The sequence below is a fragment of the Xenopus laevis genome, chromosome 8L, assembly GCF_017654675.1.
Source record: "Xenopus laevis strain J_2021 chromosome 8L, Xenopus_laevis_v10.1, whole genome shotgun sequence".
NCBI lineage: Eukaryota > Metazoa > Chordata > Amphibia > Anura > Pipidae > Xenopus > Xenopus laevis.
The window spans coordinates 3440556-3462233 of record NC_054385.1 but is presented as its reverse complement, the minus strand read 5'-3'; the positions used below and the strand labels follow the sequence as shown (position 1 = coordinate 3462233).

Below are 21678 nucleotides of genomic sequence, written 5' to 3'. Positions count from 1 at the left end.
ATTTAAATAAAATATTTCATTTTTTTTTTGTTTTGTTACAAAATTCCTTGGAGTGCTGTCATTCTATGATATATTTGCTGTTTAATATGGACTGGCACCCAGGCTTTCTTGAACTCTTGGTTGTATGTTCCACCGATTGCTGTATATATATATATATATATATATATATATATATATGTGTGTGTGTGTATGTATATATATACACACACACACACACACGCAGTCTCCTGTTTCCATGGTTTTAGAAGGCACAGTGTATTTTTGGTGCTTTCCTTTTCCAAGTGACCAGCTGGGGTGCAGTTTTGTTCTGTCCCTTTCTGCCTCCCGTCCCTCTATAAATAGAATTTTCTAATTATTCCCTTTAAAGCTCCCAGTTCTTCTCTGGGTAAAGTATTTGCAAAGCAGATTGGAAAACATTTGGTCTGCTACTTTTTGCATTAACTCTTTCAGCTTGTCAACTGGAGCCTTTATACCGTGGTATGCGGCACAAACATTCCCATAGCCCTCAGTTAGACTAGGCCTGTTCCTGTAACCCATAGCAACCAATCAGTCTTTATTTTACATTGATCTATTGCAGTTAGCATAATGAATTCTGACTTCTGATTGGTTGCTCTAGGAGACTGGACTAGGGCAAACTTTGAGATGACGCCTAAAGAGCATATCCATGTAGGACCATAGGTGGGGTAAGCATAACTGTCACCATCTTGCCCTGCTTTCGCCATCTTACTCTGCTGTTCCATCACTGTAGGATGCAATATCTGCACAGCCTGGGGTAGTCGCTCCCGTTTTCCCCCATTACAGACAACTGTGTGTTGATCCCCCTGCTCCAGCGTGTAAAGGGTTTGCACATGCACCTCCTGACTCCTGCCTTAAATTTAGAGCGCTGTGATTAACTGACAGCTCAGCACAAGCCGTTTCGTTCTGATAGATGTGACAGCCGTGTGTCTGCCAAGCCGGTTCCTGCAGCTACAGAGTCGGAAAAGCAACAGAGAAGGGTAAAGCCTGTCACAGTTCAAGATGACAAGCCCTCTTCACGAAAAAGCCACATCTCTGAGATAATTAGCCGGCATCCGGGGAATAAAAAAAAAAAAGGAAATCTTTTTGCGACACATTGTGGAAAGGGACCCGGGAATAAGTTTGGCGCTGGCTGCGTTGTGTGCAGTAACAGGCTGTGTTTATCCCGGCTTAACATCTGTTCCCTAAATCTATTTATGGCCTTATTTTTATCTCAACACTCAATAGAGAGAGAGAGAGGTGTAACAGTTAATTTCCCCCATTCTCATCCTTTTAACCTTCCTTCCCATCTGGCACAGAGATAAGGATGAGCAGGTATACTTTCCCTTTCGCCCTAACTCAATATACTGCCCCCTTCCACTTCTCGCCAATATTCATCTGTTGTGTTTGATGTGCTGTCACTTTCAGATCCGGAGAGAATGCCTTATGTGCAGGAACCAGGCGGCTGTTTTCAACATGTCCTACTTTGGAAAGTTCTACCTGCTCGGGCCGGACGCCAAGAAAGCGGCTAATTGGCTGTTTACGGCGGATATCAACAAGCCCCCTGGTAAACTGAACAAACAGCAGTGAGATGACTCCCCCCTTCCTTCTCAAAATAGAAGCGTCACATTCAATTTGTTTAAGAGAGGGAAAGAGCTTCCATTTCTTTAGGATCTAAGAGTCTAAGGCTATAATTTCTATATATTTATATATATATATATATATATATATATATATATATATATATATATATATATATATATATATATATATATATATCTATATATATATATATCTCTCTCTATATATATATATATATATATATATATATATATATATATATATATATATAATCTTTAAACAGTCACATCCTTAAAATCTTAACCTTTTTATTTTCAACATATTGTACAAAAATTCAACGTTTCGGTCCTCAGGACCTTTCTCAAGGATGGTATACCAACCCAGAGGTTCAGCAGTAATGATCCAAGTCTTCAAAGTCACCCATGACCAGCATCTCCCCATCTTGGATCTTGTTAGGCCATCTTTTGTGTGCCAGTGGCACCGCACATGCTCAGTAAGCTCAGGGTTGCTGCTGAGAAGCTGTGGGAAATTGTCAACATATCTGCCGAAAAATAGGTTACATCTTTCACAGAAGCTGAGCCTATGGGGCTGATTAATTTTTCATTCTGATGCAGAATGCACTGGTTTCTATTCTGCCAAGTTATTTGAATCTGAATTATTTACCAATCATGTTAGTGTTAGCAGTTCTATATTGCATATATACATATTTTGTGACACATATATTGTGTCGGTCCTTAAGCTCAGGTACCATACCTTGCACCGTAAACTTCTCAGCTGTGTATTTTCCACACTCAGGTACGACAGTGTATACGTGTATGCTGAACAAGCAGGGTGGAACAGAGAGTGACCTTACGGTGAGCTGTCTTGAGCCCGGAACAGGCGGATCTGTCCTAGCACCGCAGTTTGAAGGTGGGTGAAACAAAAAATTAAATGGAATGAAAAGGGATTGGTATCCCTTTAAAATCAAGGGTGGCCTCGGGACTGATTACATACTGATGCATTAGATGAGAATGAGTAGGCATTCGATTGCCCACCAACACCAATCACAACACAAGATATGTCTTACCAACCATAGTGGAGTAACAACTGGGGGTGCACTTGGGGCCACATCCCCTCTGAGCCATGGTAAGTCTGCAGGGCAGGGGGAGATTTTTGGCATTCGTGGGATGGGAGCAGGGTGCACATCCAGCACCCTGGGTCCTCAGTGACTAGCTATACCACTGACCATCCACAAACAAGTGCAGAGCAACAGTAGCCTCACGTGAAGAACTACAAGCAAAGAAGAACAATAGTGGAAATGTGAAAATAAAAGATGGGGGAAACCAAAAGTGGAAATGATACAAAGTATAATTGGAAAAGGGAAAGAGGAAACAGAAAGCAGTCAAAAGGCAGAGCACATAAGAGGAGGGAAAGGTGTGTCGTATGTCTTTATTAGGGTTATACATAAATCACTTTGTATCAGGTTAACCCCAAAACAAACATTTTCAACAAGACACACCTCCTTCTTTATGGCTGCCGTGTGTACAGAATGTGTTTGAGCCACTTTTGTTTGTTCTTCTCCACTGACACCTTTACATAAATCTTTAAAGACTGTTATCTTACTGATTCCCTGTAAACAGCAAAAATTGCCCAAGGCCTCTTCTGACATTGATAAGAACAGCCACAACCCCCCCCCCCCCTCCGAGTGCTGCATTTTTATTATTTTTGTACAATCAATTTCTTTGTAGAACAATTGCTCGGATATAGTTTCCCATTGTGTGCCCATGAGCTTCCCTTAATTGGAAGACGGCAGTGTGAGCTCTAACCCTATTTAGCCCTTGTGATGAAGATGCCGCACTCTAATTGAGCTCTGCGTGACGCCACCAACGAAATCAATGAATCTGTGTAAGTCAAAGCTCCGTCGGATAGAGCAGCAACACTGGGGAAATGGGTGCCGGGCTGATAAAAGGCTGTTATTCAAGGGAAAGAGGCCACGGGTTCAGCATTGTTAGGAACAGAAAAAGAATCTTATTCCATTGCCCCCTAAAGGCTCATTAACTTCATCCCTTTTGCTGCCAGTAAGCCCAACAGTGCAAAGACAAAAAAGCAACCAAAGTGCTCCTTGTTGTCCGTTTTCTGTTTGTATCCACTGCACACCTCAATTCTTGTGGCGGCGTACTCAGGAGGTCTCTGCGGAAGTGCAGTGACACGAAACGTGTCAGACCTCGGACTCTGTTCTTAGTATCAAGATGTATTTAATAAAGTAATGTTTTTTAACCTAAAAAAAAAACCGTTGAATTTAGCGATTCTTTGGACCCTTGAGTGCCCCGCCATGAGAATTGAGGTGTGCAGTGGATACGTACGTACGGACTCAGGGCGAGAACACCTTTAACGGATAAGGCAGTATTGAATTCTGTATGGAAGGGGAGGTGTAACAGCTCCATTTTACAAGTGCCGGGTCCGGGGCTAACTGCACTAGGGCTATTGAATGGGAATGGTGAGCGGCCCCTGTTTACATATAAATATTCAGGAATATAATATTACCGCAAGTTAGCATGATTGACTTACGTTGAACCCTTAGTACAGCGCTGGATATTTTTGTGCTGAGCGTTTTCTGTTTGTAGCCTGATACCTTTCATTGGATATATCAATAAGTGTGTGTAGCAGAAGAATAATTATTTAGCCGTCAAAGCTATGGATGTGATTTGTGGTGCAATTCTTGGAGAATTGTAACAGTCTGCTTGTTAGTACCATTTACTGTACAAGCAACATCCTGTAGTGGGCCTCATAATTGTTTTATTGATACAAATAGTACCGTATTGCCATCTTAAAAGAACGTGAAACAAATTAATGTCATATTGCTCTTTTGCAATTTCCATTAATTTCTAGTGTTCAGCATTTTAGCAGTTTTACGCTGCTATTATAATGAATTTAAAACCACAATACCACCTGCTCTTCATTTCAGCCGGCTTGGAACTTAGGTTATTGATAAAAGGAAAATCCAGTGTTGTTAATGAAGTTAGTGAGCAAAGAAGAGGCAAGTGACATTTCTCTGGTCAGTTTCATGCAGGGCAACATCATAAGACTTTTATTTTTTCCCCAACTGCTAATGAACTTGAAAAATCAATGGCACCTGCTGTTCAGGTTCATTATGTTAGTGAGAAGTGGAAATTGTTATGATGTTGCTTTGCTTAAAACAGACCCGAGAAATGTGAGATGATGCTCACTCACTTCATTTTCTAAGCAGAGAACATCAAAATAATTTTCTCTTTAAGTTAATTTTCTGACGGCTGTCGTGGTCAGCCGAACAGCAGGTGGCGCTGTTGTTTAAGATTCATTGTATTAGCAGTGTACTATCTTGAAAACTAGAAAAAAAATCCAATTAATGTAAATTGGGAAAGTGCTGTATTTATTTCTTTCTTTAACATTTTTCTTCCTTCGAAGTGCAGAATATATTCCACCATAAAAAGTAGTTGCTCTTTGAAAGAGATTTTCTGACTTGGATTTAAGAAAACCCAAATCCTCAGCACCTTCCTGTGAAACAAGAACTGTAAAAAGTCTAGTGATTAATGCCTTGCAGTCCCTATATATAGCACAGAGCCGGTTTTTCCATGTTCCTCATTAGTGGCTGTCTCTATTGATTCCAGCTCACAGGAGCAACCTAAGACGCGGTTCTGTGCTCTCCGTGCTCTTCCTTTGAAGGTTTTGTACCAAAGCTCAGAGCTTCTCACATCAAAACCCGAGTAAAACAGCGAGTTCTTCTGTATGTTGTTCAACCCTGAAAGCCCCTGGACTGTATTGTTCCATAGATCTGGGCTGGATTATGCTAGGGAAGAACTTTCTTTGCTTGTCCTATATTCTGAGTTTGCCAAGACATGCTGAGGTTTATCATCTCTGCTGTTCGGCAGGATGTACAAGATTTACATAACATGAGTGGTGGGAATTGTAGACAAGAGATGATCAATTCAGGTCAATAGGAGCACAAGATATGCCTGGTTTTATAGACACAAGTGTCTTGTCCTCTGCTTAGGATAAACAGCATTTTTATAGGATTCTATTCCATTAAAACCCCATAATGCAAACTTCATATCTCATGCACTTAAATCAAACCAGTTTCTGACCTGGAATACCCTACAAGACGTGGCCTTCTGAGTGCAACCGATGGAACTACACAGCTGTTGGTTCGAGGTTGTACTTCACCATGTGCTCTTGTTCTACTGGCTCTTTTTTCACCTTCAAGCATTCAACCTTTATGTTGTTGACCAGATATTACCAGACAAATGAATGTAGGCACCTGTAGGTACTACTGCAGATGATATTCGTGACCCCAACTTTGTTGCACCATTTTGGGGAAAGACCTTTTTTATTCCAGTAGGATAATAATCCTATGCTAAATGTAAGATCCATACCAACATTGTTTGATGAAATGGGAGAGGAAGAACTTGACTGGCTTGAACAGAACCTTGGGCTCAAGCCAAATGATAATGTTGGATGAACTGGAATATTGATATGAGCCAGGCCTTATCCCCAGCATCAGTGGCAAATCTCTTATGTATGGATGGATGCAAATCCAGCCAGCGGTGTTCCAACATCTAGTGGAAAAACCTCCCAGAAGAGTAGAGAGTAATGGTATTTATAAGCAAAGAGGAGACCAACTTCATATTAGTACCCTTGGTTTTGGAACAACATGTTGGAAAGGGAGGTGTCACATATTTTTGGCCATATAGTGTATATATTGGGATGAATACAGTATTTGTAAGGGAGAAAGTAATAACTCATAAAGCCTTGGAGTTGATTGACAATTAACTATGACTAGGTCTCATTAGAAAGCACCGCTTTATGGGCTCTTCTAAGAACCAATATTTAACATATTAACAAACCCCAAAGTAGGTTAGCTAGTGATGTTCCAAAAAAAAAAAACATTTTCAGTAGATATTCAATAGAGCCCATTTAGCTTTAGATGGGATATTTTTTAAGCAGATAGATGGCGATTAAATTGTTCTTTTCTAAAGCGAGGATAATGTCCTTTAGGAACAATAATGGAGATGAATGTGTATTTGTATGTGAACATTACACTCATTATCACATTCCCTGTATTTCCTTTCTTAAAAACTTTATTGATTTGGAAAAGCTGAGCTGAATAAGTTTTCTTGGTGTCTTCTATCTTTTGAATGTTGAGCACTGAAAAAGGAAATATATACATCAGAGTCTAAAGCATGATAGAGAAAATTTGGAGATGAGAATTGAAAAGATCTAAACATACATCAGGAAAGTCAAATCTAAAAATGTAAGTTTAGACCTTGGCCATTTTTGTTGACTTTCCTTGATGTCTTTGTGTATCAGAATTATCCTGAAAAACATCACACAATGAATGGCTCTATCTGTGGAACAGAATCAAAGTATGCCTTGTTCTACTGAATCTGGTCTTTTCTCCTAGGGGATGGCTATTACCTCGCAGTCGGAGGTGCCGTCGCCCAACACAACTGGAGTCACATCTCTACCGTCCTTCAGGATGAGAAATTTAACTGTAAGCTCATAGACTGTTCTGAAGACCAAGGCATGATCAGCATTCAAGGTCCTGCAAGGTATTTGCTGATTTTAGCTCTGTTTATACTGTTAATAACTTAAAGTTAAAAAAAAAGAATATGCTTCTGCTGTAAAAGGCATCTCAGATTGTTTGGGGCTCTATGTTGGAGAGCCAAACATCTTTAACTGAATGATTCATTTGAGGTAAGAGGTCCCTCTAGCAGTGCTGCTGGATGTACCTGGATATTCAGAAAAGGATTGCCTGATATCCGAATCTCCAGAGGACATTTATAAAGCCACAGTGATGTGCGTTCTTACTATACAATGTGAGAGACTTAAGGTCTTCCTCCGCTCTACACCTTCTATCATACCCATGTAACTGCCTGCAGTGTGCACCCCGGACCCGTTTAAAGATTGATGCAAATGAAACAGATTCTGACTGGTGGGCTGCAGGAGCTCCTCCAGAACTAAAGCGCTTGCTGATTTTAAGCCAACATGACAGGTTATAAAGACAGACTTCAGGGGAAGGAGATAAAGTCGTTTGATTATCCAGAACAGAAACTTTTTTCCCCCTCCCTATATGTCATAGAAGCAACGTCCTACTAAAGTCTTGCTAACATAATGAGTAGATCTCATCTAAATTGTGTTAGTGGGTTGGTGTTACCTTGGGGCAGTTAGCCTGCAAAAAATACCTATAAAATACAAAAAAGGATAACAAGACTGTATGATTGATTCCTTGTAGTCCAACTTTTTCCTTTGGGAGAGTCCAATATACATACAGGTACAGCAACCACAGGCCACTTGAAGACTTCCCAAGGGCAACATTTGTGTCCCTCAATGTATTGAGCCTTGAACATGAAGTTTCTTGCACACTGCATGCCTGAAACAAAACAAAGAACCATGGGCGATAAAATGGCTGCCAGGAACAGACAGCAGCATTTGGTTATACTAGTTCAAAAACGATTTGTAAGACTGATTACTGAAGCTTTCTCTACAGCTCGGTGACTCTCTAGCTCATTCCCCTTTCACCACACATAAACTATGGAATATATTTTAAAAAAACCTCTACATCCTTGTCTTTCCAAGAAAAATAAGCCTACCCAAGCTTTTCACACTCATCATCCCCCTTATTATTGTGCCACGTCTGGGCCATTTATATTGAGATGAGCGCAGATTCTCTAAGGCAAGGGCCCGTTATAAATCCCCCGCTTTCTCAGAATAAAGACTCACGTAATCACCAGGAAGACAGCGTTTATGTTAAATGCTCTTTTGCATTCAAAAAGAAGGCAAGTTATTTTGTAGGGATAAAGCTGGTTGCTGTCTTTTATATATATTTATATATAGATATATCATTTTTTTCTCTCTTTTTCAAATGCTGATTTTGAAGTAGAAAATGGCTCAATATTGCCCATGGGCACAGAAAAGTGGACATTTTTAGCATGAAAAGAGATGGGGCCAACAGACAATCTTAGAAATATAGGTTGAAGGATAGAGCAGGGTGACGGGGTTTCAATGAATCAACTGGTGGTGATTAGGGATGACCTTTGGCCAAATTGTGTACCGCTTGGAACTAACATGGGTTAATTATCAAGGGTGAAGTTAAATATATCTACTAAAGTGCAATAATGCCTGATCAGGGTGTCTAGAGTATTTGAGGAACATTTAACAAGTTCAACAAATGGAGTATATTTTTCTCCTGGCCAATTCATGAGCCAAGACCTCCAAGTCCAATCAACTTATACACAGCCAGACTTAAGGGGCCCATACATGACGTATTGTATGGCAGGCGATATCACACTGATCTGATCATGGGCCCTAGAGCCCAACTATTGGATCTCAATGCTGGTAATGCAGGCAGTCAGACCGAGGGCCGTGTCCAAGCACCGATGTGGTTCTCGATCTGACGGGAATTTTGAGCCTGCCCGATCGACATCTGGCCAATTTTCAGACAAATATCGCTCATGGAAGCCTGTCTAAGGGGGGCTTGTCAGAAGCTTTTCTAGGTCAGTGTATGGCCACCTTTACAATCATTGGTTTGTTATAAAATCTGGGAGTTGTAGGTCTGCAAATTAGACATCCTTGTTCTGTTATAAACACCTGCTCTTGTGCTTTTCACTCCCAGCCGTGCCATATTGCAAGAAGTTATGGATGAGGACCTAAGCAATGAGGCTTTCCCCTTCTCCTCTCACAAGCTGGTGACAGTGGCTGGGTTCACGGTAAGCAGACTGAATTTCTTTCCATGCATATCGGGAGGGGGGGGGGATTTACGCTCCACCTGACTATATGTACAAATATGGGTTCTATTGTCTGAAATGCTACCTTAATTCTGTTTCTGGAAAAGGGTTCATTACATAATGTGAAGCACATCAACATGGATATATGCTAGCTTCGTTCTTCCTCCCAGAACTCCCTTTGCCAGGCTCGTTACTAGGGTAGGTCAGAGCGGGTCCCCCTAAAAGGTGGCATGCAGATAAAAGCACAAAGGACATATTATATCAACTGCTGTAGACAATATTTTCACTTTATGCATAAAACCTTCTTTTCAATTGTCTTGAAGCAAATGAAATAGACTTCGGATGGGTTTAATTTGATTGACATTATTATTTTACTATGGTGCGGTAGCTGAAGGGTTAATTGTGATTTCAGCATGTTAAGCTTCTCACCCTTTTGCCCTCATACCATTTCTCCATTCTAGGTCTGCAGGTATCTCTGATTGCTCGGTGACCCCCCCCCAAGCCCCAGAACAGACTTGTTTTGCTAAAAGCTTGTCTTTTGTAACTCAAATAGAATTTTTTTTTCTTTTCGTATACTCCCAAGCTATATCCTCCCATCCATCTCCTTGCCTGACTGATCTAATGGCATAATGGAGAAAAGAGCTCCTGGCCCCTCCAGCAAGCAGTCTGTGTGCAGCAGCGCATCAGAGACACATCTGCCAAAGTACCCCTGACATAATCCGAGGGGCTAAGAGAGACAAGTTTGGATTTTACATGGAAATCATCTGAACAACAACATCTCAGCACTTTGTAAAAAAAATGTGCTTTGTAGTGTACTTTAGTTGACTCCTCTGCTAGAAAAGAGTTTAGGTAACGCTCTAATATATCTGTCACAAATAAAGCTTTTCTGCCTGGGTGCATGTAAACTATAATGCCTCAGATTAATAATCCGGCAAATATAGTGCAAGGCAGAAAACTAGAGTAGCCAATGTGCAAGATAATCATATATTCAAATGACTCTCTATGCAGTCGTTGTATATATGTAAAGGATAAGAGGCACATCTAATTACTGAGAGCTGGATTACTCCATATGCAGTCACCCACATGTGCTTGGAACTGTGAAATTCAGCAGGCAGGTACTTGTGTGAGCAGAAAACTTAGTAGGGAGACATTGGAAAATGTTGGGAACCGGTGAACTCAATAGGGAGATACTTGTATATACTGAATATGTGCTGAGCACTGAAGAACAGGAAGATATGTGTATGTCCTGGAAACTGGATAACTCAATGGGAAGATATGTGTTCTCCTGAGAACTCAGTAGGGAAATACTTGTGTGTGCTGAGAACTGGAGAACTTAGTATGGAGATACTTGTATGAGAAGTAAACTGGAGAACTCCGTAGGAAGATACTTGAATGAGAAGAGAACTGGAGAACTCAGTAGGGAGATACTTGAATGAGAGGAGAACTGGAGAACGCAGTAGAGAGATACTTGAATGAGAAGAGAACTGGAGAACTCAGTAGGGAGATACTTGTATGAGAAGAGAACTGGAGAACGCAGTAGAGAGATACTTGAATGAGAAGAGAACTGGAGAACTCCGTAGGGAGATACTTGAATGAGAAGAGAACTGGAGAACTCAGTAGGGAGATACTTGTATGAGAGGTAAACTGGAGAACTCCTTAGGGAGATACTTGAATGAGAAGAGAACTGGAGAACTCAGTAGGCAGATACTTGTATGCGAAGTAAACTGGAGAACTCAGTAGGGAAATACTTGTATGGGAAGAAAAATGGAGAACTCCGTAGGGAAGGGAGATACTTGTATGTGCTGAGAACTGGAGAACTCCGTAGGGAGATACTTGTATGTGCTGAGAACTGGAAAACTCAGTAGGGAAATTATTTGTATGTGCTGAGAACTGGAACACGTCAGTGCTGTATACAGTATATACTGTACCTGTTACTAACAACTTAGGCTTCTTGATGGAATTTATGCTACTGCAAGGCATTGATCTCCTCATGTTTCATTACTGATTCATTTTCACCTTTCACCCATGGGGCCGACATGATAAAGGCTGGGATTTGGGACCCACGAAATGTAAAATCTATGCATGTGAACTCTTACCATTGACACAGGGGATTTATTAAGAAACACTTCAAAGTCACAAAAGGTTGACAGGATTTCCTTCAGCAGTCTCAGTAACATTTCAGTGATTAACGTCTTGATAAACCACCAAGGTGGTTGTCTGTGAGCTGCTGCTTTTCCCAAACAGCCAATTTACAAACATCCCATCGATCCGCATCCTTTCTTCATGAGAGATCTTTTAATAAAGGTTCTTATTTGTAACTGGTTCAGCCTCGATAGTTCAAACAAAGCTGAGTTTTAAAGGGGAAGTCTTATGGAAATTTCTCCACCCTCATTGTATGTGGGGGCCTCTTTTCTAGCAGGGATATGAGGACACTACTGGCCCAACACCTGGTTATACCCTGGCATCGATATAATTATCCAATTAAGATGCAGTTATGTTTTGGCGCAGAAACAGCCATTGGCTCTCGTTTGGGTACTTGGAACAGCTGTGGGACTTCATAATGAAGAGGAATAGAGATTGATTTTAATGATCCTCATCTGGCTGTCCGTTTATACACTGAAATAAATTGGGAAAATGAATTACCGCCGCCAGTTCCCCTCCTGTAGTTCTGGGTAGAGCTTCTCTGCTCACAAAGCTTTGCAGTCATTGGATCTAGTGCAAATGAGATATATATCAATGAACTCCCTTCTACAGACTAGTGATATGTTCTACCAAAGTTTCTAGTGATGTGTGTCAGGAAAAACTCAACCTAAACCAGACCCTAACCCACAAAACCTTAAACCACTGTAGGACCCATACCCATGTCATCTCGCTCTGTTTCTACTGTGCGCACCTCTGGTTCCAAGACAAGGAATCTTCGAGATCAGCAGAGGAGTGTACGTGCCCAGTATGACCTGCACCCAATCCTAACCCACAATGGTTGGCCAAATTTCAACCCAAACCGGTGGTCAACCCGCTGGTTTTTGGTCAACCTAGTAGATAGATAAAACCTCTGGTACAGATGAAGCAGTGGCACCAACCAGTGGGTCCCCAGCATCCAAAGACACAACTATCTCTACTATTCTTCATGCGCTAATTCACCATGCACTGAACAACATGATGTCTTGTTGACAAACTGATCAATATCCATGGTACAATCATCTGCCCAACATACACACACATTAGCATGTGCATTATCCTCACTATGGCAGGTACCCAAGGTAGTTCTTTCTTTAGCTCTTTGCTAACTGTGTTCCTCTGTGCCACAAGAGTTAGTTCAAGTGAATCCCTTTCAGGTCGCTGCTTTACCTGTCAGTAGACTCCCATTGCTTTAATCATATTGAGGAGAAGCAGACAGATGCAGTCAGCTGATATTTTATACACCAGATATGAACAGCAGAGGTGAATGACATTTTTGAGGTACATTCACAGAGTTATTACTCTCCAGGGATGAGTCTTGTCCTCAGAGCTGTCACATTTTCGATTGTGGACCCCTAACTGCAGCAGTTTGAACTGGTTTAACCGCCAGCACTTATAAAACTCAGCAGGTCCTCACTTCACTCTATTACCAGCAGCTTATGAGCCACATCCGGGGTAATAAATGTGAATCTCACACTTAACCTCATCATCTGCAGCCTCTGCACGAAGCGCCACAGGATGAACCACTTTATTACAAGAGGTTAACTGTCCTGTCACGCCGGTGTCTCGGCCTCTCCAGTTCCGTGGCATAAATATTTCAGTGGTACAATCAGAGTGATCTGCCTGGTGCTTCACATGGAATTATTCTACTTCCTTGCACATAGGAGGCTACTGCTTGCGACAGGCCAACGGGCTCAGGGCATTACACAGACCAATACCAGAGTATCTTTTACCTCAATGACATTCTGCTCTGAACATCCAGGCGTATTTGTATGGCATGGGAATAAAAACACATCAAGCCTGCTGCCTTTTAACTCTTACTCAAGCCTGCATTTCTAGGGAGACCTATGTTGGGTCAATAGGGATTTGGTTTAAATGGGGAAGGGGTGGCTATAAGTGTGAGTGGGGAGGTGGGTATGAGCGAGCACCTGGTTTAGGGGGTGCACCACATAAAAAAATGCTCCTGATCTTACCCAGTGCTCTGCTTCACCCCACTGTCATCAAGTTAACATAACTGTACATTCTGAGATAGAATTTTTGGAGAAGTAACCAAACAATCGCGTCCAAACTTGGCCAACCATGCATTAGGCCAAAGGGTCTCATCCAACTATTTGCCCAAAAACCAAATGATTGGCATATACAGCAGGGCCTATGGAGACACATGGGACAAAGGATACGTCAGCAGGCTGATGCTGAAAAACCTGGAGGCACCAAGTCAGCAGCTTTTATTGTCCTGTATATTGCCAAACCTACTGCTGTTCCCTGGTTCCACAGGGGCATTTGCATCCATGCACTAGAAGCTAACCATGGCCCTGACCCAGTAAAACCAGTGGAAACAAGCAATATTGCCCAATATGGTCTCAGCTGCTGACCCTGGAGGGTTGACTAGTTGGTGGGAAAGGTAATGCTGTAGAGTGTTGGGCAGCTTGAACATCAGGCAGAAGATTGCACTATGAAGAAATGCAGGTGAAAAATAAAGCACCATAATTAGTTGGAAAGTTCCAGAAGTTCCATCTGCTCCTTTCCTACTAAAAAAAAATTTTTTTTATTTTAACTTCAAAATTTCCCTATCCCTCCCCACCCTGTACAAGGGGACTGCAGCACCCTGGCAGGTGAATCAGCACTGCGGAATTGGAACTCAAATATTCCAGGTGTCATATTTAGAAGAAGAGAAAGTGACGGCACATAAAGTATAATTGGCCCATCTTGTCTGTTTTCTCTTTTCTTCCTTTTTCCGTTTGTGACTATAAATATTTCATTGGACGGCTGCACTGCGGATCCCGTCTCTCATTTTTTTTAGAGGATTAGTCACGGGGGAATATAGAACTGGCTGTCAGGTGAAGTGGTGCTGTTGTTTATTTCCGTGAGCACCCGGGAACTTTGTATTTGCCCTTGCATTCTACTACACGGTGGGTCTATGGCAAGCAGACTACATAGGTCCTAGTGTTGCAGGTTTATTCCCTTATCAAGTTTTAGTGGGGTGCATATTAATGCATATTAATCATATTTTCTCTCCTGCTTAATGGAACTTTAATCCTTATTTTTCAGTATAGTCTCCATAAATACAGTATGTCTGGCTAGTGTTGAGCATAGGTGTCAATAAGAGAGGAGAAGGAACCCATATTCTGGTTTAATCACTATAAAATAAGCGTTTGCTGCTGATTAGTATTCAAGGCAAGAGCACAGCCACCCAGGATATTTGCTCTTCTGCAGATATTATACAGGGGCATAGCCGCATAGCAGTTGGGACTGGTCGTGACGTTCAGTACATGCACACATGGAGTGTTTGTGCCAAAAAATGCCCAGAAGGGAAGCCATGACCCATAACTACACTACAAGTTGAGTTAAAACATATTAGCCCCAGGCTGCCCCTTTGGGCAGAGCACTTCCGGAGCTGCCTCTAATGCAGTCGCCGCGTTGCCTTATTTCTGCAATGATTGCGTTTTCCTGCAGTTAACTCTCTCTCGGTTTGAACTTCTAGATAGGAAACAGTGTGCTCAGTGCCCATCTAACTATACTGTTAATTAGCCCCTTCAGCATGTGACTGATTTTAAAGGGGATGTAAACCCAAAAATCCTGCAGTTGAATTAGAGAGGCAAAAATATTAATGGAAGAGATTGGGATTGATACTACTGAAATCCTACTGAAATCCTACTGATCTTCACCAAATGAACTTTGCCTTCTCATTGTATGGTTATTATGTTTATCCTTGAACCACTGGGTTTCATTTACCCCCCTCCATTTTTAGAGAATGATATTTAATTTACTATGGAAATAACCGTTCAATCCAAATGAACCTTAATGTGGAGTTTGCTGTGACCTTGAGATGGTTTATTCACCTTTCGCAGCCCCTTATTCTTAGGGTCCCGTAGATTGGTCTTTACCTTCCTATATGTAATTGACTGTGCCCTCCCTTTACCCAGGTGCGTGCCATCCGCCTGTCATTTGTAGGAGAGATGGGATGGGAGCTTCACATGCCTGGGAAAGCGTGTGTTCCCGTGTACAAGGCAGTCATGAATGCAGGTGCCAAGCATGACATTGGGAATGCCGGATACAGGGCGATCGACTCGCTCAGCATCGAGAAAGGTACCGCCATCCTATTGCCCATAGAACCTCCCATTATGATGGGGATTAGCGACTTCCAGAAAATGAAAAGGATGAGGAGGGAGAATAAACGTTATTTTTAAACCCAGTAAGTGGATTGAACGGGGAGGTCTCATTAGAAAAGAAAAGATATTGACGTTCGCAAATTGAGATAAATTGCCACATCTCAAAGCAATTGTCTCCCCATCTGATTGTCTTTTGACAAGTTGAGTTGTGGGCTCCTCGCCGCCCGCCCCCTTATTCCTGGCATGAGAGGAAATATTAGTGTGACGGTTTTGCAGTTTTAACACTGTGTCACGTGGGGAAGATCCCCTGCTATTAAACAGATGGGCAGGTTTAATTAAATTCTCCCGGGACTGCCGGCTGGGGCATACATGACTGGCCGCTAATAAATCACTTTCGCTGTCGTAAAATGTGGGTCCCAGAATCCTCAGCGAATGTGCAACTCTTGCTCTGCCTGTGCCATTTAAAGGAGATATTAATCCAAAAATTAAAATTCTGCCTAATGAAACTTTCCTTCATCCAACTTTCCATTGTGTCCCCTGGTTCTTCTGAGAAACGCTTCACTGCTAAACGCTGTTTATTCTCTTTTTAGATAAGACTTTGTCTCATCTCTACTCTTTCCCCTGTCTCTGTACATTATTGGGCTTTTACTCGCGTCCATGTTTTTTGTCCAGAACTTTACCAGGCTATCTGTTTCCGACAGGGTATCGACATTGGCATGCAGATCTGCGCCCTGATGATACCCCACTGGAATCTGGTCTGGCATTTACTTGTAAGCTCAAATCCAACATCCCTTTCTTGGGACGAGAAGCGCTGGAGAAGCAGAAAGCACAGGGCTTGAAAAAACGCCTGGTGTGCTTTACTATCAACGAGTAAGTGTTTTATAAAAGTCAACTACCTGGTCTTTTGGGAATCTGCCGTACTGTTGGATATGCCAAACCTCAGGGGCCCCAATCCACTTCTTTAATTTTTCCCTTACATGGGAGCAACCTTCAGTCATGATCAGATAGTTGGATGTAGACCCATAAAGCCAACCTAGTGAGCCTACAGTCACTGACCACTGACCAGAAATGTGAGTAATGTCCCATCTGTTGAATACAAGGTCACATTGCTTTTTAAACCCTTCTTAATTCAGGAAAATCCCTTTGTTTGGCCTGGAAGCCATATGGAGGAATGGAATAGCCGTGGGCCACATCCGCAGGGCCGACTATGGATTTGCAATCAACAAAACCATTGCTTATGGTTACATTCGAAATCCTGATGGAGAAGCTGTAAGTAGAGAGCAATAATAATGCTGTATATAGGTGTTCCTGTATGGGGGTAGGGTCTGTGCTGTATTATTGGCTAAATAGGAGCTATGTCATGGCTCTACGCTACCTGCACCAGTAAAAATCTTACAAGTTGGAGCGGGCATATTGTTTCCCTTAGGTAGTATAGTACAAGAGCTCAGTGCAAGCATAGCATATTCCTTTTCTTTATACTTTGGGTTAACCAGGTTAAGAGAATAGAAAGGATCTGATATTAAAAGACAACTGCAGATTGACAACCTCAATTGAAATGTCTGTGCCTCTGCTCTTGCGTCTCTCAACTTAAAGGCAACTGACGCCAGCAGAATTCTATTTTAAAACATAAAAAATATATATATATATATATATATATATTTATTGTACCAGGCTGCAAAATATTCCTTTATTCCCCCTGTGTTTTGGAGAAGTTAATGCTTCAGAAGTGATCCCTGTGCAGGAAGGGGGGAAAGAAATACATTATTCTGGCCAGGATGTTCTCTTGCTAGGCTTCATGAAATGTTGACTTGACTGCAAGAACACTTGAGACTGGAGGGAAGTGAAACCTCATTAAAATCTCCCCTTTTCCAAATCTCCCCTTTCCAATTCTGCCATCTATTTGAATGTCTCTTATAGTATACTACTATCCACTTAATTATCATTTTGTGACATATGGTATGACTGAATCAGTGAAGTCAAAGCCTACTCAGATTTGAGGAACCTCATAAGAACTACTTTATACAAGTCCCATCCACTTAATTATCACTTTTATTTGTATGTCACATGGTATGACTGAATCAGTGGGGGCAAAGCCCACATAGATATTAGACACTTCATAAGAACTACTTGTTACAGGCCCAGTTCTCTTACCCATCATTCTAATTTTTGTGCCACATGGTATGGTTGAACCAGTGAAGGCAAATCCTACGTAGATATGAGGAACATCGTAAAACTACTGCTTAGTAGTAACTGTTTAAATGGGTCTGCTACTGTTGAATCTAACTTTTAACAAATTGGTTACCAACTAACAAGCTCACAGAAAATGGAATACAGAGCTTTTCCTAGAGGTATTAACAGTGATGATGATGGTCAGAGTAGAGCAGTATGGTGACAGCAGGGCAAGTTGGAGACAGTAGGGCATGATAGAGACAGTAGGGCAAGATGGAGACAGTATGGAAAGATATAGACAGTAGGGCAAGATGGAGACAGTAGGGCAAGATGGAGACAGTAGGGCAATATGGAGACAGTAGGGCGAGGTACAGACAGTAGAGCATGGTGGAGACAGCGGGGAAAGATGGAGACAGTAGGACAAGATGGAGACAGTAGAACAAGATGGAGACTGTAGGGCAGGGATCCCCAACCTTTAGAACCCGTGAGCAACATTCAGAAGTAAAAGGAGTTGGGGAGCAACACTAGCACGAAAAATGTTCTTGGGGTGCCAAATAAATGCTGTGATTGGCCATTTAGTAGCCCCTATGTGGATTGTCAACCAACATTGAGGCTCTGTTTTGCAGTACAACTGGTTTTTATGCAACTAAAATTTGCCTCCAAGCCTGGAATTCAAAAATAAGCTCCTGCTTTGATGCCACTGGGAGCAACATCCAAGGGGTTGGAGAGCAACATGTTGCTCACGAGCTACTGGTTGGGGATCACTGCTGTAGGGCAAGGTGAAAACAGTAGGGTAAGATGGAGACAGTATGACAAAATGGAGACAGTAGGACACGTTGAAGACAGTAGGACTAGGTGGGGACAGTAGTTGCTATATGAGACAGTAATACAATATGTGATAGTAGAGCAAGCTTGGGCCATTAGCTGCTAGTTGAGACCGTAGGACAAGATGGTGACAGTAGGGCAAAGTGGTGACAGTAGGGTAAGGTTGGTACAGTAGTTGCTAGACGAGACAGTAATACAAGATGGAGACAGTAGGGCAAGGTTGGGACAGTAGTTGCTAGATGAGACCATAGGACAAGATGGAGACAGTAGGGCAAGGTGACGACAGCAGGGCAAGGTTGGGACTGTAGTTGCTAGATAAGACAGTAATACAAGATGGAGACAGTAGGGGAAGGTGGGGACAGTAGGGCAAGGTTGGGAAAGTAGTTGCTAGATGAGACAGTAGGGCACTACTGATAGTAACATGGTTAAGTTGCTTTGACAAAATACCAAGTCAATCAAGTTCAACCCCTCCAAATGAAACCCAGCTCACAGTAGGGCAAGATGCTGATAGTAGAGCACGATGGTGACATATGGGGGCATATTGATTATGCTGAGTAAAACAAAATTTTATTTTACTCTGCTTCAGTCCTTTGTTAGTAAGTTACGACAGAAGTTGGTCAAAGAAAAAGCGTCCCAAAAAAATGCACTTTTTACACGTTTTTTTGAACATCAACGTGTGGCGAATTATTCTGCCATTTTTTACACCACATAATAAATCTGTCCCCAGGACGAGATGCCAATTACAGTTTGTATAATTGATTCTAAACCTGTAGCCTTTCCGTTGTTGATTTCCATTTGCCTAATTCCATTTCCATTTCATCATAGGCTGGACATTGCTCTTTTATATAAGGAATGGGCCTGGTTTGCCCCTGCCCTTTTGCCACTGCTATTCACTGCCCAGCAAAGTAACTTCTGGCTGCCCTATTAACGCTTCTCTCCTTAAATCTACCAGAAGAGAAAACATTTGAACAGATACAGGGAAAAGAACGTGTATCTGTCATACTGAATTAGGATGAGCAAGGACTGAGGCTTTGCCTGGAAGAACCGTTCTCTCATCAGATTTAACCATTTCCTTTCCAGGCACATAAACCTGTTCTCCTCCTTGCTGTTAGACAACAGAGGGTTATGTAGTTACTAAGACAAAGTTTACACTGGCTTAGTAACCCATAGCAACCAGTAAGATAATTGCTTTTTAGTAATATCTTTTTAATACACCAGTTAAAGGGCCACTTACATTTATATCCATTCTATATTCTTGTAACTGGAAATATTAAGCTCTAGATGCATCCAATGAAGGTGTTACTGTCTCTCTGGCTGGCAGAACATCGCAAGCAAGGGGTAAGGCCAAACAGCCTTGGGGGTGTTGTCTGCAGTCAGTTGGGGTGTGGCTAAATAAGGCTGATAGATTATTTGAAAAATAGTCACAGGCCAGTTTACGAAGACCACATAACGAAGCTTTAGATGTTTGTAAATTTGTGATTCGGACTTCATTCTTGTTTTGTGGCTGCAGGTGACACCAGACTTTGTCCGGAGGGGAGAGTACAAGCTGGAGAGAATGGGCATCACGTATTCAGCACAAGCCCACTTGAAGTCACCATTTGACCCAAACAATATGAGAGTAAAAGGATTTTACTGAAATTTAAAATTGAAGAATAGATAATCTCCAAGTGGATGTGGAAGTAAGAAATTCAGTGATCCTCCCTTCTAATTCAGATTATGAACCCCACTTTTATATTGGACCCAGTCTTTTTGTTGTTATTGTTCTGACCCTGTGTAAAGCCCATATACTATCATGGGTATGGGCCCAACCACTATTTACTAACCACTGAAAGGTATGGCTCCTGGGCAACGAGTACAATCTAGGGTAGGGAGGTCTAATTCATTAAAAAAGAGATGAGTCTATGTGTGAAGGGCATTTTTTGCCTCCTCAAATGCAAAATTCACCTTCCTGCGAGGATCATCTGTATATAATTGCGGGGGGAAAGGAAATAAAAATTCAGATGATTTGTAAATTGAAGCCTTAAAAGAAGGTGCCTTCTTTCTAAGGTCCATGCTATGGTCTTGCTATGGTCTTGCTATAATCTTACTATGGTCCTTCTATGGACTTGCTATGATTATGATATGATCTTGCTATGGTCATGCTGTGATCTTGCTTTGATCCTTCTATGGTCATGCTGTGATCTTGCTTTGATCCTTCTATGGTCTTGTTATGGTCATGCTATCATAATGCTATGGTCATGCTATGATAATGCTATGGTTTTGCTATGATAATGCTATGGTCTTGCTATGATCTTGGTATGAAGCTCACTTATCAGCATGTGTACACGATCTCACAATAATTACGCAGAGAAGCACGGTTTCTGGAGGAAGAAAGCTCCACCCTACCTTTATAGCAAAGAAAACCGTGTTTTGACATATTGTTCATGCACTGCGGGGGCCCACTGTTATCTGCGGAGTGTGACTGCTGTGAAATAATGGAAGTGAGCGAGTGAAACGTTCACCTGCCTGCATCAAACTGCTTCACTGCGGATGGGAAGAGTGTAAGAAATCTTTACCTGCCAGTTGTAAATCCATTTTCACGTCTTAACCCTTAACGTTGGGTTCTTTATACAGAGCCCCCCCTATTAATGTGCATGGGGGAACCTTCCTATGTTGTAGCAGCTTCAAGGTATACATATTGTATTTCTCCATGTCTGCTTGGGGGACACAGGGACAGCTATACCACACTGCCCTGTGTCCCCCAAGCGACTGAAGAGAAAGAGATTTAACGGTGAGTACACAAAATCTCCTTTTCTCCATGTCTGCTTGGGGGACACAGGGACAGTGGGGTATAGCTGTCCCTGTGTCCCCCAAGCGACTGAAGAGAAAGAGATTTAACGGTGAGTACACAAAATCTCCTTTCTATTCAAGGGCCTGCTAGTGCAGGTGAGTGAGTTCTTAAAGCTCCCCCATACCCATATTAATCTTATCCATTGTCCTGTCTTACTCTCTTTCCTTTCTGCATGGCTTTATTGCATGAGGATCCCCCACCCCTGCTTCCACCTATAACCCCCACAAACCAACTCACTACAATCAGTGGAAAC

The 21678-nt window shown here is 41.9% G+C and overlaps 1 protein-coding gene across 2 annotated transcripts in view; it reads left to right on the top strand.

The window, feature by feature from the left end:
- sardh.L (sarcosine dehydrogenase L homeolog) overlaps nucleotides 1–20612 on the top strand; it is a 35543-nt gene extending 14931 nt beyond the window's left edge. For both annotated transcript variants that reach the window (XM_018229460.2, XM_018229461.2), the window contains exons 14-21: nucleotides 1423–1561; nucleotides 2371–2484; nucleotides 6992–7139; nucleotides 9203–9296; nucleotides 15416–15578; nucleotides 16303–16471; nucleotides 16735–16870; nucleotides 20106–20612. In XM_018229460.2, the coding sequence (XP_018084949.1) occupies nucleotides 1423–1561; nucleotides 2371–2484; nucleotides 6992–7139; nucleotides 9203–9296; nucleotides 15416–15578; nucleotides 16303–16471; nucleotides 16735–16870; nucleotides 20106–20231 (1089 nt within the window). In that variant the 3' untranslated portion in view covers nucleotides 20232–20612. The remainder of the gene's footprint in view (nucleotides 1–1422; nucleotides 1562–2370; nucleotides 2485–6991; nucleotides 7140–9202; nucleotides 9297–15415; nucleotides 15579–16302; nucleotides 16472–16734; nucleotides 16871–20105) is intronic.
- Nucleotides 20613–21678: the final 1066 nt, after the last annotated feature.